The 24619-nt window shown below is 50.9% G+C and overlaps 1 protein-coding gene across 1 annotated transcript in view; it reads left to right on the top strand.

Moving 5' to 3' along the window:
* The window catches only part of LOC110483730 (uncharacterized), a 116369-nt gene that overhangs the window by 32158 nt on the left and 59592 nt on the right, over nt 1-24619 (top strand). The window contains 1 exon segment of the mRNA XM_077790834.1: nt 10282-11037. Within this exon segment, the coding sequence (XP_077646960.1) occupies nt 10282-11037 (756 nt within the window).

Below are 24619 nucleotides of genomic sequence, written 5' to 3'. Positions count from 1 at the left end.
TGGGCCTCCATGAAGTCCATCCTTAACACAGGCTCCTCTTGGCCTCCGTGGAGGAGATAATTGGAGTCCAGGATTGCACAAAAACCTCTCAGAGACTCAAAATGGCACAAAAAACACTCAATGTAGGAAGGAAAATCCAAAGTTCCAGAAAAAAGTTGTGTATCTCAAAGCATTAATGAGCCCAACTGATTGTGAGTACAAAGCCTCTCCAGGGACTAATTACAGTAGATAATTGGGGCCATGATTGCAGAAACCTCTCAAAGACTCCAAGGCAAAAGGAAAAGCCAAAGTCCTTTGAAAAACCTGCAGTCCCTGGGAGCATGAAGGAGCCCCCAGGGCCATTCCTGACCAAGGCTCCCCAGGGACTCCTTCCAGCAGATCCTTGAGGCCACTGGGATGTGGGCTAGGGGGGGATGCTGAGGGCAGGACCAGGGGGTGACAGTGCCCAGCCTGGCTGGGGCTGTGCCAGGAGGCCCCAGGGCCTCAGGACAAGGTGTCTCCTCACAGCCCTTGGTGGCACAGACCCTGCTGTGCCCCAGGGCACCAAGACTTGGCTTCTCTTTGTCCCCACCTGGCATCAGTGCCTCCAGTTCTCTGCTCTGCCTGGGGCCTGGGGACACTTTCTCAGTCGTGTCCCTCAGTGGGACCCATTAAAAGTCCAAGAAACTTTGGAGTTGGATTCTGACTTGGAGTTCTGGAGAGTTTCTGCAGCTCCCTCTCAGGGCCTGATGTTCAGGGCTGAGCACAAAGCCCCAGAGGGTCATTAAAGTCCTTGTGCTGTGTCTGTGCTGCTGAGCTGGGCCGGGCTCCTGGCACAGAGGGTGATCCTGGTAACCAAGCAGAGCTTCAAAAGCACATTTCTCTTGCTGAGCAGCTCTTCTCCCAGCCCAGCAGGACTGGGGCACTGCCTGCAGCCAGCCTGGGCACAGCACAGAGGCACAGAGAGCTTCAATCAGTCAGGGCTGGGAAGGGGCTGAGAAGTGCCTGGGGCAGAATCACTGCCAGCCCTTGGCACAGGAACCTCTGGCTGCAGGACAATGCAGCTGCAGCTCCTGGAGAGATCTCCTAAAGCTGGAACATCCCAATGCCCACAGAGCCTGTGAGTGCATTCTCTGCTCATCTCCTGTGCAGAGCAGCCAGGGGTGCCCAGGGCTGTCCTGCAGAGCAGGGTCCTGCAGCCCAGGGCGCTGTGCTGGGCCAGGGACTCTGCTGCCTGCCAGGGACAGCTCTCAGCCGGCCCTGGAGCTGCTCCCAGCGCTGGCCAGGAGCTGTGGGGGGAAGGAGCCACCCTGAGCAGGGCAGGTGCTGCTGCTGAGAGGGGCTGGCTGGGGCAGGGCTGCTCCAGCTCCAGACCAGCTCCGGAGGACGCTTCCCAAAGAAGGTAAGTCTGGTATTGCTGTAAAGGTCAGGAGCTTTCCTGAGAGTGTTTTCAATTTTCTGCTTGGAGAAAAATGATGAAGTTGTGATGGTGATAAAAATATTTTTGCTTTTTATATATTTTTCATATATTCATAGTTCTGTAAATTACTGTTACATAGTTTTAAAATTAAAATCCTTAACTAACTCTATTAAACTCTTAAATAACTCTTTTTAACTACTATTATATATTTAATGTATTTATCATCCTTAATTAACTCTAGTATGTTTCCTTACCTTATCTTAGATTTTAGAACTATAACCTGTCTAAATACATTTTTAAAGTGCTATCTAATCTTTTTATCAGAGAAAGAACCCACAAGAAGAGTATTTTGGGATTTCAATGTGAGCAGTGATAAGAAAAACTGGAACAAAGAAGGCGCTGGACTTATTCCAGTGGGTTGAGCCAGGGGTGTGTAACTGGGTACTGAATATCCCATTGGATGTTCCTGTTAAATATCCTAAAAAATCAACATTAACAAATTGTTGAAATCAGGGGCTGGGTGTGCCTCATCCCCACTGGGACACCTGGAAGGTTCCAATAAAGGTCTGGTTTTTACTTTACTGTTCTAATACTGTTGCAAGGTCTTTTTTTCTCCTTCAATTATAGACAACAGGGGGTTGAGAGAAGCAGAACAGGAACTGAAATCCCAGAATGACAGAACATTCTGAGTTGAAAGGGATACACAGGATCATCAAAGGAATGTTCGAACATGTCCAGAGACTCCAGAACTGTGACTTTGGGTGGTCAGTGTCTCTGCTGGGAGCCTCCCAAAGGGCCTTCAGCCACTCCTCGGCCCTGGGCAGCAGCAGCATCACCTCTGCAGGGCCCAGCAGGGCTCTCCTGAGCTGCCCTTGCCCAGCTGCACACAGAGCCTGCCCCAGCCAGGGCCCTGCACACAGGCAGGTTTCTGTAGGGCCGGGCCGAGGGCACACAGGGTGGGATGGGCTCTGTGAGCGCTGGCAGGGACAAGGCACCTCTCAGGAGGGGATGTCCAGGCCCAGGGAGATGCTCAGGGAAGCAGAGGGGGCTGAACAGAGCAGTGCTGGGGGAACAAGCCCATCCAGCCCCTCAGCTTCCCTCAGCCACAGGGAATCCTTTGCCTCTCACATCTCTCAGTGGCAAACTCTGAGTGCAGCAGGAATGCTGGGGATTTCTGACCTCAAAGAGACAGGAATCGTGTCTGGGTAGGAAATCAATTCCTAAATCCAACCCCTGCCATCAATTTCTCTTAGATATGTAAGTGCAGATGGTACCAACCCTTTCTGCAGTAGGAGTGATTCCCCTGACAGATCCTGAATATCCAGCCTTGTCTCTCTGCCAAATGGCCACAAACCCAGGGCAGTGGGGCAGGGATGGCTCCTCGAGAGCCCCCACGCCCAGGCCTGTCTGCTTCTGGCACACTCAGCCAGCACAACTGGAGCTCAGGCAGGGACCTGGGTGAAGGATTTCCCAGAGCAGGAACAAGGGTGGGTGAGTCCCAGTAGGACAGGCTGCAGGGAATGGCCCAGGTTTGGCTCCAAGCAGCCTCTCCTCACTTGTCCCTGTCCTTTCTCCATGAACAGGTGCCCATGTGCAGCCACAGCAAATGTCCAACAGCAGCTCCATCAGCCACTTCCTCCTGCTGGCACTGGCAAACACGCGGCAGCTGCAGCTCCTGCACTTCTGCCTCTTCCTGGGCATCTCCCTGGCTGCCCTCCTGGGCAACGGCCTCATCATCAGCGCCGTAGCCTGCGGCCACCACCTGCACACGCCCATGTTCTTCTTCCTGCTCAACCTGGCCCTCAGCGACCTGGGCTCCATCTACACCACTGTCCCCAAAGCCATGCACAATTCCTTCTGGGACACCAGGAACATCTCCTACACAGGATGTGCTGCACAATTTTTTTTTTCTTTTCTGTGCTGCAACAGAATATTTCCTGCTGACCATCATGTGCTATGACCGCTACGTATCCATCTGCAAACCCCTGCACTACGGGACCCTCCTGGGCAGCAGAGCTTGTGCCCACATGGCAGCAGCTGCCTGGCCCAGTGCCTTTCTCAATGCTCTGCTGCACACAGCCAATACATTTTCCCTGCCCCTGGGCCATGGCAATGCCCTGGGCCAGTTCTTCTGTGATATCCCACAGATCCTCAAGCTCTCCTGCTCCAATTCCCACCTCAGGGAACTTGAGCTTCTTGTGGTTACTAGCAGTTTATCTTTTTGTTGTTTTGTGTTCATTGTTTTCTCCTATGTACAGATCGTCAGGGCTGTGCTGAGGATCCCTTCTGAGCAGGGACGGCACAAAGCCTTTTCCACCTGCCTCCCTCACCTGGCTGTAGTCTCTCTCTTTGTCAGCACTGCAGAATTTGCTCAACTGAAGCCCGCCTTGATGTCCTCCCCATCCCTGGATCTGGCCCTGTCAGTTCTGCGCGACGACATCCTGCTCAGCGTGGGCAACTGAGCCCTTGAAGGACTTAGTGTCAGGTCAAGGCTTCCTTTCCCTCTCAAAGCCTTCCCTTGGCAGCCTTGGGCAGGGGATTCATCCTCCCTCCCTCCTCCTTCCCACAGACCTGCTCGAAACCACTCCGTGGGCACTTTCCATTCTCTGTGTCTGTCCTCAAGTGCATTGCCAACCTGGGTCAGTTCTGGCCCTGTCCTGAGCTCCCAGGAGCTCACAGGCTGAGATGGCAACGCTCAGCCACACCAGGGCCCTGCCCCTGCCAGCAGCACCACCACAAGCAGCAGCAGCAGCAGCAGCAGCAGCAGCAGCAGCAGCAGCAGCTGCAGTCTCCTCTCAGCTGTTGGTGCCCCTGCACTGCAGCCCCTCCCGCTGGCACCAACGTTCCCTCATGGCCTTGGAGACAGTCCTGAATCCATCCATGGGGTCACAGAGCCATGGAATCCCAGAGTTCCAGGTTCCTGTAATCCTAGAGTCATTGAATCCTGAGAACCACACTCAGAGGAGGAGGAGGGGGAGGAGGAGGAGGACGAGGAGGAGGAAGAGAAGGAGGAGGAAGAGGAGGACCACGACGAGGACGAGGAGGACGAGGAGGAGGAGGAGGAAGAGGAGGAGGAGGAGGATGAGGAGGAGGAGGACGAGGAGGAGGATGAGGAGGACGAGGAGGACGAGGAGGAGGAGGAGGATGAGGAGGAGGAGGACTAGGACGAGAAGGATGAGGACGAGGACGAGGAGGAGGAGAACAAAGAGGAGGAGGAGGACTGGGAGGAGGACGAGGAAGAGGAGGAGGAGGAGGAGGACGAGGACGAGGAGGACGAGGAGGAGGAGGAGGATGAGGAGGAGGAGGATGATGAGGAGGATGAGGATGAGGAGGAGGAGGACGAGGAGGAGAACGAGGACGAGGAGGACGAGGAGAAAGAGGAGGAGGACGAGGAGGAGGAAAAGGAGGACGAGGACGAGGAGGAGGAGGACGAGGAGGAGGAGGACGAGGAGGAGGATGAGGAGCAGGCGGAGGAGGACAAAGAGGAGGAGGAGGACGAGGAGGAGGACGAGGAGGAGGAGGACGAGGAGGAGGAGGAGGAGGACGAAGACGAGGAGGAGGAGGACGAGGAGGAGGATGAGGAGCAGGCGGAGGAGGACAAAGAGGAGGAGGAGGACGAGGAGGAGGACGAGGAGGAGGAGGACGAGGAGGAGGAGGAGGAGGACGAAGACGAGGAGGAGGAGGACGAGGAGGAGGAGGATGAGGAGGAGGATGAGGAGGACGAGGAGGAGCAGGACGAGGACGAGGACGAGGACAAGGACGAGGAGCAGGAGGACGAGGAGGAGGAGGAGGCTGAAGAGGAGGAGGAGGAGGACGGGGAGGACGAGGAGGAGGACGAGGAGGAGGAGGACGAGGAGGAGGAAAAAGAGGACAAGGACGAGGAGGAGGACGAGGAGGAGGAGGACGAGGAAGAGGAGGATGAGGAGGAGGAGGACGAGGAGGAGGAGGACAAGGAGGAGGACGAGGAGGAGGAGGAGGAGGAGGACGAAGATGAGGAGGAGGAGGTCGAGGAGGGGGAGGACGAGGAGGAGGAGGACGAGGAGGAGGAGGACGAGGAGGAGGAGGAGGAGGACAAAGAGGAGGAGGAGAACGAGGAGGAGGATGAGGAGGAGGAGGAGGAGGAGGAGGAGGACGACGAGGAGGTGGAGGACGAGGACGAGGAGGAGTAGGACGAGGAGGAGGAGGACGAGGAGGAGGAGGACGAGGACGCGGAGGAGGAAAATGAGGACGAGGACGAGGAGGAGGACGAAGAGGAGGACGAGGAGGAGGAGGAGGCTGAAGAGGAGGAGGAGGAGGACGAGGAGGACGAGGAAGAGGACAAGGAGGAGGAGGACGAGGATGAGGAGGACGAGGACGAGGACGAGGAGGAGGAGGACGAGGAGGAGGAGGAGGGTGAGGAGTAGGAGGAGGAGGACGAGGACATGGATGAAGTTGACTAGGAGGAGGAGGAGGAAGAGGAGGAGGAAGAGGAGGGGGTGGAGGAGGAGGAGGAGGAGGATGAGGACGAGGATGAGGAGGAGAAGGACGAGGAGGAGGAGGAGGAGGAGGAGGACGAGGAGGAGTACGAGGACGAGAAGGAGGAGGACGAGGATGAGGACGAGAAATAGGATGAGGAGGAGGACGAGGAGAAGGTCAAGGAGGATGAGTAGGACTACGAGGACGACGTGGAGGACGAGGAGGACGAGGAGGAGGGCCAGGAGGAGGACGAGAATGAGGAGGACGAGGAGGAAGACAAGGAGGAGGAAAAGGAGGACGAGGACGAGGAGGAGGACGAGGAGGAGGAGGATGAGGAGGAGGAGGACGAGGAGGAGGAGGATGAGGAGGAGGAGGACGAGGAGGAGGAGGATGAGGAGTAGGAGGAGGAAGAGGACGAGGAGGAGGAGGACGAGGAGGAGGAGGACGAGGAGGAGGAGGAGGATGAAGAGGAGGAGGAGGAGGACGACGACGAGGAGGAGGAGGACGAGGAGGAGGTGGACGAGGAGGAGGAGGAGGACGAGGAGGAGGAGGACGAGGACGAGGACGAGGATGAGGAGGAGGAGGAGGGGGATGAGGAAGAGGGGGAGGCGGACGAGTAAGAGGAGGAGGAGGAGAAAGGAGATGAACAGGAGGAGGTGGAGGACAAGGAGGAGAATAAAGAGGAGGAGGACAAGGATGAGGAGGAGGAGGAGGAGAAGGACGAGGAGGATGAGGATGAGCAGGATGGGGAGGACGAGGAGGAGGAATAGGAGGAAGATGAGGAGGAGGAGAAGGAGGAGAATGAGGATGAGGAGGACAATGAGGAGGATGAGGAGGATAAGGATGCGGAGGATAAGGAGGAGGAGGATGAGGAGGAGGACAAGGATGAGGAAAAGGACAAGGATGAGGAGGAGAAGGAGGACGAGGAGGACAAGTAGGACAAGGAGGAGGAGGACGAGGAAGACGAGGAGGAGGAGGAGGAATAGGAGGATAAAGAGGATGAGAATGAGGATGTGTAGGGGGAAATTGAGGAGGAGGAGGATAAGGATGAGCAGGACAAGGAGGTGGAGGAGGAGGGGGAGGACTAGGATGACAAGGAGGACAAGGAGGACGAGGATGAGGAGGAGGAGGAGGAGGAGGAGGAGGAGGAGGAGGAGGAGGAGGAGGAGGAGGAGTAAATGGAGGACGAGGACGAGGAGGAGTTTGGGGGTTTGTAATTTTCCCTTCTTCCCCCCATTCACCCTGCCCCTTTCTTATGCGTTCCTTGTGTAAATAATGACGTGAGACTAGTCCATTCTATAATGTCAACAAGTCTCAGTTTATTCCAAGCACACATGTACAGTTATACCCGTTATAATGAAGCTCATGCATATTGCAAAACTTAGGCTCATCATTGGTGTATTAAAAACAGGTCAACCCCGCCTTTGGAGCTTTCTGAGCTTGCTTTGTTTTCCCTTACATTTATCTTTTTGCTGACCATTCTACTGTTGGGAACCAGCTTACCCAAGGACATAAGATATTATTGCTACATCTGCTATTGCTGCACTATGCAATTTTCAGCTACTGCTTCACTAACTGCACGTAGTCATGTCCTTTCTCACGAAGCCATTCATACACAAAACTCTCCACATTTCTTATCATTCATGCTGTGACATTCAATAGCCCATTATCAGCAAGTGTCTGTCCTGAGGGAGGATTGATTGTGGAAGAGATAAGGAAAAACTGCCCACTTAACACAGGACAACTGCCATACAGATGGCAAATAGAACACATCTTGCTTTTCAGTCTGGGACAGGAGGTCACAAACAAAATCAGCTGAGAAGGCGGCACTCTGAAAATCAAATCAGAACTGACAGAAAATGAATGGGACAGAAATCAATAATTCTGATAGTTTTACTTATTATCAAAATAAATCACACCCACCCAGCCCCACACAATCCTGACCCCACACACTCAAATTTGGATCTCGCTTCTCCCGATCACCTTCCAACCCCATCTCATCCTGGAGGCTGAAGAATTGAGCAATTTTGGCATGGGACTGAGGTGGGAACCAGCCATTTTGAGGTGTGATTGAGTCACTGTGAGGTGACAGACAAATCCACATTGGGTTTTGGAGTGCAAAGATATGGAGAATACTACCAGATATCCCCCAAGAACCCACAAATCCTCCAGAATATGTTCCCAAACAGTAAAGTCCACCTCAAATACCTCTTAAATGGTGGGACTTCTGACATCTCCGGTCAATACTCTTTTTAGTCATTTTTCAGGTGTTTTTAAGTGATAAAGACAAATCAGAAGTAAATTAGGGCCAAACCAAAACCAGAGACCCCTTGAGCATCTCCTGGACACTGGACAAAACAAACTCAGCAGAAATCAAAGTTAACCCTACATAAAATGCCTTGAGGAAGATTTGCTCTTCCCACAAGTCATTTCTGATGGAAACACAAATAAATCCCAAACATGAATAGACAAACAACAGAAGCAATTCTCTGGCAATTCCAAATTTCATCAGTTCCAGTACAGCTCCAGCTCAGATGCTGGCAGGTTCCAAAAAAAAAATAAAAAACAAACAAACAAACAAAAAAAAACCCATGGAAATTTGGCCCAATACAGATTATTAAAAGGAAGGGAAAGGTCTGTGTAGCTATCACAAAGGTGACAGGGACCAAGAAAATAATGCTTCTCCCCCCAAAGCCCGTGAATTCAGGAGTTATTTGGGAATTTACCTACTTGAGCTGGGCTTCTTGTAGGATTTAAGTAGCCTTGTGTTCCTCACTTTGAGGTGAATGATCCTTGTCAGTCTTGCTGGTATCATTTGTTCCCTTTCCTCCAGTGATTTTAACAGAATTTTCAAAGAAGGAAAACAAAATATTTTCTTTACACTGGCCACCCACAAGAGCCATTTTCCTCGTAAGTTCTCCCAAAAGTCACTCAGAGGAAGCTGCATCCAAGCTTCCAAGAGTTCCTCCAGAAAGAGCCACAAACTCCTCAGAGGATAGAAACATGCTGTTGTCAAAGGCACTTGGGGTCAGACAACAGAGCCCTGAACTCACTGTGTAAAATAATGTTGCAATCTGGATAATAAAATTGTTAGAGAGATGCCTCTGCCCCAATTAAGGTGCTCACAAGACCAAATCCAAAGTGGATTTTATTGAACAGTAAATGTGAGGTAGAGAGAGATGCAAAGAAAGAGAAAAGGGGACAGAGCAAGGGAGTGACAGGGACAGAGATCTCCCCTGGGGCAGGGCAAGTGTGACATTGTCCCCTGTGTGCGTGGCCTTCCCAGGGTGGGGGTTTTACACCGGAGCCAGTTTGGGTAAGGGGGGTGGTGTTCACCCCCCACCCCGAGCAGGGATTGCCTCACTGTTTCAGGTTTCAGTGTCAGATGTAACCAAAAGTGTTTTCAGTCCCCATCTCCAAAAACTGTTATCAACAGGTGGGGCAGTGTTCTTTATCTCTTCCATGGCTCAGCCCTGATAACGCCCTCCAGGGTCCATCTTCTGTTAATGGGCCACTGAGTGTCACTGCAGGACTGATAAAATTACATCATCCCATTGTGGGATGCTCCGCCCAGGGGGAGGAACCAAGCATTCCTACCTGGATATAATCTCACCCTTGCAACACCACGATCACCTTGCCTACTGCATTCCCAGAGGACAAGAGCTCCATAAGCACCGCTGGACCTTCAGAGGAAGACCAGACCCTTCTAGAGGATCACTGCTTTGACAGAATCACATTCATCACTCCAGCTGGACTGCAGCCACCATTTCATCAGCCTGCTACCACCACCCTGACCAACGGGGTGTCAGGTTATATCCTGACTCTGTCAGATTAAGACAGTGTTCCTGCATCATTGCCTTGATCTTAATTTTCTTATTCAATTGTCATTCTGGCTTAGACTCTCTCCCTGGTTTGCCTTCCAACCAGTAACAAACTCACTGTGCTCATAACTTTTTTCCTCCCAAAACAGGATTTCCCATCCCCAAAAATTCGCCAGATGGAGGAGGAGGCTGCAAGGAAGAGGAAGATGCCCTGGGACACCGAGGCAGGTGAGGAGGAAGTCAGTGCCCCTTTCCCCCTCTCTCCTGCTCCATCTCCCAGCCCAGCACAGCCCCCGCCTGCAGGACAGCCCCGCTGCCAGTGCCCTCCTGCCGGGGACGCACTGGGGGGATCTCCTTGCCCTTCCCTGCGGCACGGAGGCAAATCCCATCCTCTCCCTGTTCTTCCTCCCCCAGACAAGGAGAAGAAGATAAAGACCAGGGAGGATAAATCCCCGCAGCAGAACCTCATGGAAGAGGCCATTTTGAGCAGCTCCATGGTGCAGGAATACAACAGTGAGGAAATGCCCCAGAGATCCCACAGGAGGAGGGGCTGCAAACCCAGCCCAGGATGCTCTGAGGAGGAAAGACCCACTCTGGGCCAGGAAGGTGGGCAGAGCTTCAGCCAGAGCTCGGAGCTGGTGGTGCCTGAGAAGCTTCCTGATGGGGAGAAGCCCTACAGGTGCTTGGAGTGTGGGAAGAGCTTCAGGAAGAGCAACAGCCTGATCTGCCACCAGATGATCCACACTGGGGAATGGGCCTACGAGTGTGGGGACTGTGGGAAGGGCTTCAGCTGCAGCTCTGCCCTTGTCACCCACCAAAGCATCCACACTGGGGAGAGGCCCTATGAGTGTCCTGAGTGTCAGAAGAGGTTTCACACCAGCTCCACTCTCCTCCTGCACCAGCGGATTCACACGGATGAGAGGCCCTTCCACTGCCCGGACTGTGGGAAGGGATTCAAGCGCAACTCCACCCTCGTCACCCACCGGCACATCCACACCAGGGAGAAGCCCTATGAGTGTAAGGAATGTGGGATGAGCTGCAGCACAAGATCCAACTTGATCCGCCACCAGAGGATCCACACTGGGGAAAGGCCATACAAGTGTGAGCAATGTGAGAAGGGCTTCAGCCAGAGGTCCAACCTGATCATCCACCAAATGATCCACACTGACAAGAGGCCCTATGAGTGTCCTGAGTGTCAGAAGAAGTTTAAGACCAGATCTAATCTCCTCTGCCATCAGCGGATTCACATGGATGAGAGGCCCTTCCGCTGCCCCGACTGTGGGAAGGGCTTCAAGTACAACTCCACCCTTGTCAAGCACCGGCGCATCCACACTGGGGAGAGGCCCTACGAGTGTCCCCAGTGTGGGAAGAGCTTCACCCAGAGCTCTCACTTGACCAAACACCAACGGAGGCACTAGTAAAGGAAGCCCTGAGAGTCCCCAAACTGCATGAAGATCTTTGTGCCCTGCTCCAGCCTTATCCCCCATGGGAAGACCCATGCTGTGCAAAGGCCTGGTGACCCACATTCCCTGTGATCCATGTTGGGAAGACACCTGACTGGTCATCTTTTTGGTTTGGCCTTAACATTCTTCAGATATGTCTTTATCAATTAAAACACCTGAAATAGGACTGAAAAGAAAGTAATTATTCAGAGATTCAAAGTCCAACCCTTTAACAGGTATTTGAGATGAAATTTATAGTCTGGGGACATATTCTGAAGGATTTGTGGGTTCTTGGGGGATTTCAGGCTGTGTTCTCCACATCTTTGCCCTCCCAAAGTCAAGATGGATTGATCTGTCACCTCAAAATGACTCAGTCTCACTGAAAACACCCAAATCTTACCCCACCTCAAAATGGCTTATTTCCACCTCAAAAAACTCTAACCCATGACAAAAGAACCAATTCCACAGCCTCCAGTGTGAGATGGGGTAGGAGGGAAATTGGGAGAAGTGGGATCCAAATTTAAAGGGTGTGGGATCACGATTGTGTGCAGCTGGGTGTATGGGATATATTTTGAAAGTAAATAAAACATTCAGAATTATTGCTTCCTGTCCCATTAATTTTCAGTCAGTTCTGTTTTGCTTTTCAGAGTGCCACCTTCTCAGTTGATTGTGTTTGTGTCCTCCTTTCTCTCCTGCCTTCCTTTGCCTGCTCTGTTTATCTCTCAGTGTCTCCCTTGACCCAGGGAAGCTCCCACCAAAGGCCCTGCCCTGATTTCATTCCCAATCCATGAACTACAACCACCATGGGTGAAGTTATGAAGGCTGGCAGTGAAATGTCACTCTAAGATCTTGCTCCACTTGGCTTTTGACTCTTCCACAAGAGCTTTGCCTTCAAGGGCAGGATCATCTTTTCCTGGCTGGGAACTGTAATTCCATGCCCAAGGAGTGTGTGCCATGGATCCCAGAGGGGCATTCCCGAGGCTCCCAGGGTGCTGCTCCTGCCGTGCCTCCCAAGGAGCTGTGCAGGACAGGGGACAAGGTGCAGCAGCTGTGTTGGTGCTGCAGTGCCACCACGGCCTCTGGTTCCATGAGTTTCTGCACTGCCAACAACGGTTCCTGGGTTCCATGATGCCCTGCTGTGTCCCCATGGATATTTGGTGTCATGAAGTTCTTCAGTGTCACAATGGCCACCTCACTCCATGAGCTTCTGCAGTATCCAAATGGCCTCCTTGGATGGGCAGTGTCACCATGGACCATTGGCTCCATGCAGCCCTGCTGGGTCACCATGGACTCCTTGGTTCCATGAGGTTCTGGGGGTGTCTCCATGGTTTCCTTGGATCCACAGTGTCACAATGGACCACTGGATCCACGTGGCCCTGCTGTGTCACTGTGGCCCCTTGGTTCCATGGGACCCCAGGGTCACAATTGACTCCTTGCTTCCACGTCACCCCCTCAGTGCCAAAATGGCCCCTTCATTCCATGAGTGGCACAAAAGATTTATAGAAACATTGAGCAAATCCTGTTTAATGCACCTGGGAACCTCTGTTTGCATTCCAAAGAGAGGTTAAAGATGAGGATGGCACCAGCAGCTTCCATCTGCAACATGGATCTAGGGAAAGGACAGGGACAGAGAATTCAGCTGGGAGACTCAGAGAATTCTGCTTCCAGAGATCATTTCTGGTCACACTGTCCCTTGTAGAAAGGTGAAACCATTCCATGCAGCCTGTACTGAGCAGGTGGTTCCTGAGTGGGGTTTGTTGTTCAGGAAACCTGCTCAGGCTTTTCCATTCTTTCTTTCCCAAGAGGAAAACTTCTCCTGGGCCTGTGTGCAGGCAGAACCCTGAGGAGAGCAGGTGGGACATGGTGCAATGGGCTGGGACATGGAGCTGCAGAGCCCAGGGACAAGGTTCTGCTGCAGGGGACAGGGATGTCAGTGCCAGGTGGGCGATGTCAGACATGGTGAGGCTTGGGGTGAGGAGCAGCTTGTCCAAACAGGGTCAGTCCTCAGGGGGCTCATTCTGGTACATGCCCAGACCTCCTAAGGAGAAATTCAGTGTCAGGATCACCTGGGGAATGCTTCTATCTGCTCTTCTCCAAACTGGGAAATAAAAAACCCCACTCATTTGATTGAAGAATAAAAGGTCATGAGGTGCATGTGGAAATCTTCCTCCTTAACAGAACTCCAGACTGACTCCAGTCAGCTGCACAAGCCCTGGAGGCTTGCAGACAATTGAATAAAGACAAAGCATCCGTGAGGGCTTTCTGTATTTTGACGATCCCCACCGTGGTTTTGGGACAGAGTCCAGGACCCTCAGGTACTGAGAGAAGGCTGAAGAAGCTGCTCAAGGAGTCAGGAGCAAAACTCAAAGTGACCTGGAGCATCACTGGGCCCCACTGAGGGCAGGGACTGCCAAAGGCTCCCAGGTTGTGGGAACTCAAAATGTCCCTCAGATATTTTTAGAGGTTCCAGGCCTTGGTCAGAAGCATTTTTGACCCTGGCAGACAGCTGGAAACAGCTGTGATTTTGTGTTTGAACCATGGAATGAATTACCAAATTTGAAGGTGGAACAAGCAGTCACAAAGGGTTAGATAGAATAGTAAAAGTAGTTACAAAGTAGAGGGGAATTTTTTTTAGTATTGTACAGGGGGGTTTTAGCACATGTACGGGGGGGGTGTTTCTATTGTACATGGGGGTCAGAAGTTCTAAGATGGAGGAAAGTGGGATGATCCTGTTCTTCCTCCTTCTTCTTCCTTGCCTCCATGTTCTTGGTGATGTTGGCACTCACAGGTTGGTTTAGAGTAGAAAAGCACTTGGTAATATATGTAGTAGGTATCGGGGAATAACTGTAAACATGTAATACATAATGTATCTCATAAAAGATAGCAGCAGCCCTGGGCAGGGAGAGAGAAGAAGACACCAGACAGTCAGGGTGTCAGGAGTGTGTGCGTCTCTACCCAGGCCGCTGATCAAAGGGCCGAAGCCCAAGAACATAATCTGTTAGATAACTAGCAATAAATCCTCTTGAGACCAAATAACAAGAGGCTGCGGAGTTTTTCTTTGGACGCACGGGTTGGAGGAGAAGCTTTACCACCACACGAGACCCCAAACCAAACCCGGGGTTCTCACATCTGGCATCCCTTTGCGGGCATCAGCAAGAAGACTGAAAAGAAACATCAAACAACCTCCAACCTGCATCAGCGGAGAAGAAAAAAAAGAGAAGAGCAGAGCACACACACTCGCAGCAAATTCCAAGAAGAGAGGGAGCAGACAGCTCGAGATTAGAACCTGACCTTCACTGAAACAACTCGTCTCGGGGACTTTCAGGGAGGAGACGACCCAGAAGCGCGCCTGGCATCTCTCACCTGTGAACTGCTGGACGGTGATCAGTGCCATCTCCGGACTGACCTCGGGCCGACTCAGCTTTTGGTGAGAACGGTCAAAATTAAGAACATGGGAAGGGAATTCTCCCAAGAGGAAAAAGAAATAGTATCTGCCTTCCAGGGCATCATCTCTGCCCGGTGGAGATTGTACAAAAAGAGGTGAAAGATTTATTATTGTGGGTGAGGTGTAACTTCCCACACTCAGATCCAGATTTATCGTTTGAGCCAAATTTTTGGCAGGAAATTAATAAGCAATTATATTATCAGGCTATAAGAAATAATAAGCTTGCCACAAAACTTTTATCTTCAGCAAGAACAGTTTTAGAGTCACTCTCACAACGTGGCAGCTCAAGCCAGGCAGCTACGGCTCCTGGTGACAAACAGAACGGGGGACAGTCCGGCCAGCAGCTCAGGACAGCCCCTCTCAACACAGGCACAGGACAGGCAGGATTGCTTCCTGTGGAAAATCAGGGAGATGATACCCCATCGCGTCCCGTGTCCCCGGGCTCTCACTGTTCCTCAGTTTCCCAAGAGTCCCTAAGCTCCTCCGACACAGAAATTCCCCAGACGGAGGCGGGCGAGCCAGGCACAGCCGCGACCCTCTGTGGGAGGAAGGCATTGCCTGAGTCCAAACCCACGGAGGGGCGGCAGCAGCCGCAGCCCCAGTGGGAGAGGATGCGAACGTGAGTGCAGAGCAGGGGGAGGAGGGAGAGGAAAGCGCCTCCACATCTGCACAGGCTGGGAGTTCAAAACAGCCCACGCAGAAAGCGAGGCCGGGGAGAGCGGCGGGGGCGGGACGGATCGGGGCGAAAGCGAGGAGTGTGAGTGCGGCGGTGGTACGCTCGGAGCGCCCGGGGACACATTCAATGTCGAGAATCCGTGAGGCCGCAGAAGTGGCCGCCCAAAGGGTGCGGGAACTTGGCTCCCTGACCGCGGCAGCCAGGGCTGCTGAGGAAGCGGCAGAGGGACAGCGGGAGGCGTTCCTCGCTGCAGCTCAGGCGGCGGGCACGTGTGTGAAGGTCGAGCAAAACCCGACAGCCACGGGTGGAGGGGATTTCTCACATTTCGAATGCACGGGACGGGCACAGACGGGGCGGAGCCGGCGTGCGCGGGCTGTGGGTGCTGGCATGGAGCCAGGAGACGGGCAAAGTGAGACAGAGACATCGAGGTTGGAATGGGAACAGGAGGGTGGATACGTCAGCCTTGGGGGGGATGGCAGTGGCTCTGATTCAGAGGCGGTGTGGGGCGGAGCGAGGCCAAAGCATAGCCAGGGTCGGAGCAGGGGCATCCACACCCCCATGATGGCGCAGGCAGGGATGGGGCGTGGCCAGAATGTAAGCATTCCTCAGGGCGCGGTTCCATCACAGTTCCCATGGCAACAGACAGCCCAAGCCCACGGCCAATCCCTGTCAGCTTCAGACATGGCCAAGTTAGAACAGTTATTGCAACGAGAGTCAGTTTCACCGACTACAGGGATCGCAAACGTGAATCAGTTATTAGGAGAAATGCTCAAAGGTTTATCGGGAATTAGTGCAGGATTTGCAAATGTAAATCAGTTGACAGAAGAGATGCTCAAATGTTTATCGAAGTGCAGATTGAAGAGCAGAGTGCGGTTCCGACCTCAGCTGGCCAGGCGGCAGCGCCATCTAGCGGCGGAACCACAACATTGCAACAGGCGGCACAGAACTTGTCGAGGCACTGCGCCACCCAGTGGTGGGACTGTGACATTGCAGGACTTTTTTCCAGTCTCTTATAAGAAAAACTCCAGGGTGAAAAAGGTCACATCTGCACGGCAGCAGGAACCTCCACTGACACCGGAACAGTGCGGGACTCAGGACACTTCTGCTGAGGCCCAGCAACGGGAGGAAACGATACGCATCACTGCTTCGGAGAGTGTCCCAGCTTGGACAATTCCAAAATCAAGGTCTGCCAAACTTTCGGGGCAGGGAGAGTCAATTTTAATATCAAAGGTGGTTGTTGAATTTCTTTTACGATATTTAAGCACAGCCTTGGAGTCACAGCCAGAACTGTTGGTTCATCTTCCAAAAATTTTCCAAATAACGCAAGGCAGTCGTGTGTTCTCCTCCACAGCAGACGCTTCACTTTTCTCCAGATACTCCCAGCCTTCATCTTCGCAGATGCTGCAGACACCGTTAGTATCGGTGAGTGCTGCTGCACCAGAGCTGCAGCCACAACAGATGACTCCACTCTACAGGCAAGTACCCACTGAATTTACAGCTTTGCAGAGCGCAAAAGTGGACTGGCAGGACATTCGAGCAGAGTTGGAGAAAGAGAAAGGTTTATTGCAGGGCTCGGGAAACATAATAATGCCGGTGAGCTATGATGCTCAGGGCCAAAACCCGAGATGGGAACGCCTGGACCGTGGAGCAATCAAAGATTTAGCTAAGGCCATTAGGGACAATGGGTTGTCATCACCATATTTCAAGCAGATGTTAAAAAGCATTTTTGGCATGTATGATTTAACACCATACGATCCTAAATATCTTGCAACATCAGTTCTTACAGACACCCAAGCTCTCGTGTGGCAGAAGGCGTGGAGGAGATCCCTGGAGGAGCTGAGAGCCAGATACCAGGGCGGGCCGAATGCGAACCTCACCATGGCGCAGCTTGCTGGTGATCCTCCTGAGGAAGATCCAACTCAACAGGCTGTGAGGCTCCCGCGTCATGTGCTCAGCGACATCAAAGAGGCAGCATGGAGGGCGATTCTTCAGATTGCTCCAGTGGGGGTCCAGGACACCATCTACCCCGAGATCAAACAGGGTCCTTTGGAGCCGTTTTCTTCATTTGTGGATCGTCTTTCTCAGGCGGTGGAGCGGCAGGTGACTGAGGAGGGAGCAAAACCACACCTGGTCAAAAGCCTCGCGTTCTCCAATGCCAATCCGGAGTGCAGACGGATCATCAGCATGATGCGCACCAGGCCACCTTGGCAGACATGATCGAGGCGTGCAGCAAGGTGGGGACACCACAACATGTTGCTTCCATCATGGAGGAACACTTGGGGGATCGAATTGAAAAACGTGTTAGGGAAGCTCTTGCAAATTATACAAAGGGCAACCCTAATGCAGAAAGACGGTGCTTTGGGTGTGGGGCACAAGGACATATTAAAAGGAACTGCCCACAACTTGCAAAGACCAACAAAACACCAGATCTTTGCCCTTGATGCAGGAGAGGGAAACATCTCGCAAGTGAGTGTCACTCACAGACAGATATGGATGGGAAACTTCTTCCTATTCCGGGAAATGGAAAAAAGAGCGTGAATCAACGCCAGCGCGCTCAGACACAAATCCTGGCAGTGACACAGAACCAACAGGAACAATCCTCGGGGAGCAACAAACAGAACCCCTCAGCAGAGCAATCTCCAAAATCCCCAGCAACCCAGACTTGGTACCACCCGGATTCCAATGCATCTTGGCAACCTCCAAATTGACGTGTCTTTTGGACAATAGCCATGCAGTGATACCTACAGGTGTCACAGGGACTTCTTGGAAAAGACAGGACTTTTTAATAATGGCCAGGGACAGGAGCAGTATCCTTGGACTTGTTGTTTATCCATCTTTGATTTCAACAAACCATAATGAGGAGTTGATGGTCACGGCAAAAGCCTTGCGACCACCTCTGACAATTCCACAAAACACACCGATTGCTCGAGCCATGGCTTTGCCATCTCACCCAGAAAGGCAAGCCATGCCGGTGTTCAACAAACGGGACTCTTTTCCTGGTGATCAAGCAGAAGTGCATGCATCTTGGGTGAAACATTTGAGCCGAGATCAGCCCATTGTTACTTGTCAGTTGACTTGCAATGAAAAGACAATTGCTATTACAGGGATGCTTGACACAGGAGCGGATGTTAAAGTTATTTCATACATTTTTTGGCCTTGGGAATGGGACTTGGTTGCACCTTTGGGTTCTCTCACAGGCATAGGGGGGAGTTCCCTGTGCATGCAGAGTGAGAACGCAATTGTTGTCACAGGCCCAGGAAAAAAGACAGCAGTTATCTGTCCTTTCATCGTGCAAAAGCCCATCACAGTATGGGGAAGGGACCTTTTGGCACAATGGGGACTGGAATTAGAATTGGATTTTTAACAGGGGTCACTGTGGCACTCGCCACTTTGAAACTGACCTGGAAAACAAATGATCCTGTTTGGGTGGATCAGTGGCCCCTGGAGCGGAAAAAATTGAGTGCATTGAAAAAGTTGGTCCAGGAACAGCTGCAGAAGGGACACATCAAATCAACAGACAGCCCATGGAATTCCCCAGTGTTTGTCATTCACAAGAAAACTTCAGGGTCTTGGAGACTGCTTCATGATCTCAGGAAAATCAACGAGGTCATCAGGACATGGGGCCACTGCAGCTTGGGCTTCCATCTCTCTCGATGATCCCAAGGGACTGGTCACTTGTGATCATTGATCTCAAGGACTGTTTTTTCAGCATTCCACTTCATCCAGATGATGCTTCACGCTTTGCATTTTCTGTCCCAAGCATCAACAGAGAAGAACCTCTGCAAAGATACCACTGGATGGTTCTTCCTCAGGGACTCAAAAATTCTCCAAGCATTTGCCAATGGTATGTGGCCCAAGCTTTGCATCCAGCACGAGAAAAACATCCAAAACCAAAAATTATCCATTATATGGATGATTTGCTCATTGTGGCACCAACAAAACAAGAAGTGAAAGAAATTCGTGACTGTGTGATTGCGCAGGTGCAAAAATCAGGACTGGAAATTAGTACACCAAAAATACAGGAAATTGCACCTTGGAAATACCTGGGATGGAAGATCACAAAACAAACAATAAGGCCACAGAAACTGAAAGTCAACACAAAGGTCACCAATCTCCAGGACTTGCAACAGCTTTTGGGGGAGATCAACTGGATGAGACCGATCCTGGGAATCACCAATGATGACATCTCGTCGTTGCTCGATCTTTTGAGAGGGGACAATAACATCAAATCTCCCAGAACTCTGACGCCTGAAGCAAAAAGAGACCTTGAAAAGATCACAGACATGATTCAGCAGAGACAAGCACATCACTTTGTAGAATCATTGCCTTTTCATTTAGCAGTGTTGGGGGAAACAGCACAGTTATATGGGTTGATTTTTCAATGGGATTTGTCTCAAATGGACCCTCTTTTGTTGATAGAATGGGTTTTCTTAGCTTACAGGCCCTCAAAAACAATTCTCACAGATCTAGAAATGGTAGCACAGATTATTATTAAGGCGAGAACCAGGTTGCTGACAATGTCAGGCAGAGATTTCTCAGTTATTCATGTTCCTTTGAAAAAAGTGTATTTTGAATGGGCGATGCAGAAATCACAGGATTTTGCAATTGCTTTGTTAGATTATCCGGGAATTTGTACAGTTCATTTTCCAGCTCACAGGATGCTGAATGCGAAAGTAAGTTTCAGGAAAAAGCCAAAAATAAGCCAGGAACCAGTGGATGGGGTGACAGTATTCACTGATGGTTCGGGAAAAACTCACAAATCAGTAGTTACATGGCAAAATTCAAAAACAGGGGAGTGGAAATCAGACATAAAAATGGTACAGGGTTCACCACAAATTGTGGAATTGGCAGCAGTGGCCAGGGTTTTTCAATTGTTTCAGGAACCTCTCAATCTGGTCACAGATTCAGCATATGTTGCAAATGTGGTCAAACGGTTAGAGGGATCACTTTTGAAACACACTGACAATGAAATTTTATATTCATATTTGTCATGCATGAGGACAATTCTGGAAAATAGAGAACATGAATATTTTGTTACACATATCAGGGCACACTCATCACTCCCAGGGTTCTTAGCAGAGGGAAATGCTCAAGCAGACAGACTTACAATGACCATATCTCAGACATTGACGGATATTTTTGAGCAGGCAAAATTGAGCCATGCTTTTTTCCATCAGAATGCACAGGCATTGATGGAATCCTTTTGCCTCTCCAAAAGTCAGGCGAGGGAGATCATCAGTGCTTGTCCAGACTGTCAGCTTGTGCAGCCTCCTGCATCTACAGGAGCTGTCAATCCAAGGGGATTGCAGAGTCTTCAGCTCTGGCAAGCTGATGTCACAAAATACCCATCTTTTGGGAGGCTCAAAAATATCCATGTTTCAGTAGACACATTTTCAGGGGCGATTTTTGCATCATTACATACAGGGGAAACCGCAGAACATGCCTGCAGACACTTTTTGCAAGCATTTGCATCACTCGGGGTGCCACAAGAAATAAAAACAGATAATGGTCCAACTTATACAGTCAAGGTGCTTGACAAATTTCTGAAAAAATGGGGAGTGAAGCACATTTTTGGTATTCCTTATTCTCCCTCAGGTCAAGCAATCATTGAAAGAACACATCACACCCTGAAATCCCTCTTGGATAAACAGAAAAGGGAGGCTCAACACCTTATATGCGGCTGAACAAAGCTCTGTATGTATTGAATTTTCTAAATGATTCATTTTCAGAGCCCACACCACCAATTGTCAGGCATTTTACATACAGTGCACAAGCAAAGTAAAGGGAAAATCCTTTGGTTTTGATCAGAAATCCAGAATCAGGACAAATTGAAGGTCCATTTACATTAATAACTTGGGGCAAGGGTTTCGCTTGTGTTTCCACAGAGCGAGGACCGAAGTGGGTGTCGGCGAGGTACGTGAAACCTTTTCGGGTGCAGAGGCAGGTGGACGTGGACCCGAGAAGCAAAGAAGAGAGCACGCAGACGGAGGCAGACAAGGACGCTGCAGATGTCTCATCAGACAATGATTGATTACCCAAAGACTTGGGTTTTTTTGGGGGAAATTAAGTGTTTTTTGAGTGTTGCTGTATTGCAGGGTTTCTTGCAAGAGGTTGGGGACATGGACATGGGGTTCAGACAGGCAGTATTCATGTGCTTCATTCTCTCACCTGTTGCCTTGGGCAATGAGACAGACTTTCCCATGAAACAACAAAGGGAAAATGTGTGGGAAACTCTGGCAAAGGCAGAGGGTCTGGACAGTATTTGTCTGACTCATTTAAAACCGGGGAAACCATTTTCAACATGTTTGGTAGGGATCTTTTTTCCCTCAAACAATATAGTCCGAATTGTGATGATGATGTTTATACCTGGAACAAGGCTCGGAGAATTGCAGTAGCAATTTTCTCGCCCCAAACAGCATCAGGGGTGGCCTTGACAGAATTGGACCACATAGCATGCTGGATTGAGCAAACACACTCGAGCCATTTCGTCTGCATTGAGTGACATGTTAACAGACATCAGCAGTGCAAGACAAGCAGTGCTTCAAAACCCTGTGGCAATTGATTATTTGCTGCTGTCACATGAGCATGGATGTGAAGAATTTAAGGGGATGTGCTGCATGAACTTGTCAGATCATTCAAAATCTATTCATGAAAATATAAAACAGATAGAAAGTAGTATCACCAAGTTGAAAAAGGTTACAGGATCCTGGTGGGATGATTTCTTTAACCTTTCTGATCTCTCACCAGTGTGGAAAGAAATTTTAAAAATAATATTTTACATTCTTATAGGGCTTGTAGTTCTTCTGCTTGTTCTGCCATGCATTTTCATGTGCATTCGAAGGGCCTTGAACAAAGTGGCAAAGCAGGTGTTTTTGGTTCAAACAGGGAGGGGAGATGTGGGAACTCAAAATGTCTCTCAGACATTTTTAGAGGTTCCAGGCCTTGGTCAGAAGCATTTTAGATCACAGCAGGCAGCTGGAAACAGCTGTGATTTTGAGTTTGAGCCATGGAATGAATTACCAACTTTGAAGGTGGAACAAGCAGTCACAAAGGGTTAGATAGTATAGTAAAAGTAGCTACAAAGCAGAGGGGAATTTTTTTTAGTATTGTACAGGGGGTTTTTAGCACATGTACAGGGGGGTTGTTATTTTGTACATGGGGGTCAGAAGTTCTAAGATGGAGGAAAGTGGGTTGATCCTGTTCTTCCTCCTTCTTCTTCCTTGCCTCCATGTTCTTGGTGATGTTGGCACTCACAGATTGGATTAGATTAGAAAAGCACTTGGTAATATAGGTAGTAGGTATTGGGGAATAACTGTAAACATGTTATACGTAATGTATCTTATAAAAGATAGCAGCAGCCCTGAGCGGAGAGAGAGAAGAAGAAGACACCAGACAGTCAGGGTGTCAGGAGTGTGTGCTTCTCTGCCTGGGCCACTGACCAAAGGGCCGCAAACAGAGAACCTAATCTGTTAGATAACTAGCAATAAATCGTTTTGAGACCGAGCAAGAAGAGGCTGCGGAGTTCTTCTTTGGACGCACGGGTTGGAGGAGAGACTTTACTACCACATGAGACCCCAAACTAAACCCGGGGTTCTCACAATGAAGTTCTTCAGTGTCACAATGGCCACCTCGCTCCATGAGCTTCCACAGAAGCACAAGAGAAAGGCAGCAGATCTATAGAAAGACACACACATTGGCACCAACTGCTCGAGTTCCAGCATCACCAACAGAGGAACCCCAGGAGAAGGCAGGATCCAGACCATGGGCTGGCCTCGTGCTCCGGCTTTTAACCCCCTGGGCCTCCATGGGCCCGCCCCTGGGGTGGGACTGCCAGGTGATTGACCAATCAGAGTCAGGGTAGGCACCAGCTGCTGGTGTGTGATTGGTTGACAGCTCAGCCAATCAGCACTGCCCCTGCTGTGTGATTGACAGCTCTGCCAGGCCAGGCTGGGGGCGGGGCTCTGTCCCACCACAAACCAAGGCCTGACCCGGCCCCGGCCCCACACGGGCATTCCGAGCATCCCAAGGTGTCTCGGGACATGGATCTCATCCAGCCTCTGACAGCGACCACGGTGGCACTGCAGAACCTCATGGAACTAAGGGTCAGTTGTGGCAGTCCAGGTCCAAGGACACCACGGTGACACTGCAGAAATTCATGGAACCAAGGAGCCATGGTGACACCATGCTCCATCATGGAATCAAGAAGACCATTGTGGAACTCAGAGAGCCCAAGGTACCAAGGGTCCATGGTGACCTTGTGCAGCCCAGAGTGTCACAGCGAGGGCACACAGAGCCAAGGGGCCATTGTGACACATCAGGGCTCTGTGGAACCATGAAGCCATTGTGACATTGCAAGGGCTCATGGAAGCATGGGGCCATTGTGACACTGCAGAAGCAAGGGGAACATTGTGACACTCCAGGTCGTCATGGAACCAAGGAGACCATTGTGACACTGTGGGGTCCCACAGAACCAATGGAACATAGAACAGGTCTGGCTGCCTGGACCACCCAGGGGCCAATTCTCATCTGCCTATGAAACACTGGGACCATGTAGTTTTCTTTCTTATGGGAAAAAAACATTCACCTCAACTAGGCGCACATGGCCAAAATTGGGCATCTGACACCAGAATTCCCTATATCTAAGTATAGCTCCCAGAAAAAAGGTGCCAGGACTGACAAGTTTGGCTGGCCTTGTCTTCCTGAGGGCTGGCACCTATTTGCTTCAGAAACATGGGGGCTCTGTGCTTTCCTTCCTAATAAAATGGCCAAAATTGAGATTCCACCTCCAAAATGCCATATGTCCAAGGATAGCCCCTAAACAAAAGGGGCCAGGAGAGCCAGATCTGGCTGGCTTGGCCTAAGGCAACCTCTCGTCTTCTTCCAGAACACTTGGAGTTCACGCTTCTCTTACCCATAGGAAAAAACCCATCGATCTTGACCAGGCACCCATGGCCAAAACTGGGATTCTACCTCCAAAACTACATACCGCCAAGGATTTCTCCCAAGTGAAATGCCAGGAAAGACAATTCTGGCTGCTTTTGGACCCTTGGGGGCTGCCTCTCACCTGCCTCGAAACACTGGGGCTTGCTGCTTTCCTTCCTATGGAAATTAACTGTCCTTATGTATGAAGAAATGACCAAAAACGGAATTCAACCTCCAAAATTCCCTCTATCCAAGAGTTGCTTTCAGAAAAAAGCTACCAGGACAGAGAGGTCTGGCTGCCTTAGGCCTCTAGTGGCCACCTTTCATCTGCCCCACAAACACCGGTGTTCCGTGCTTTTCTTACCATGCAAAGAACAGACCTTCTCCTCCGGGTGTCCATGTCTGAAACTAGGATGCCACCTCTAAATATCCCTATATTCAAGGGTTGCTCCCAGACAA

Source organism: Lonchura striata, unplaced genomic scaffold, assembly GCF_046129695.1.
Source record: "Lonchura striata isolate bLonStr1 unplaced genomic scaffold, bLonStr1.mat Scaffold_97, whole genome shotgun sequence".
Taxonomy (NCBI): domain Eukaryota; kingdom Metazoa; phylum Chordata; class Aves; order Passeriformes; family Estrildidae; genus Lonchura; species Lonchura striata.
This window is presented reverse-complemented; position numbering and strand designations above follow the sequence as displayed.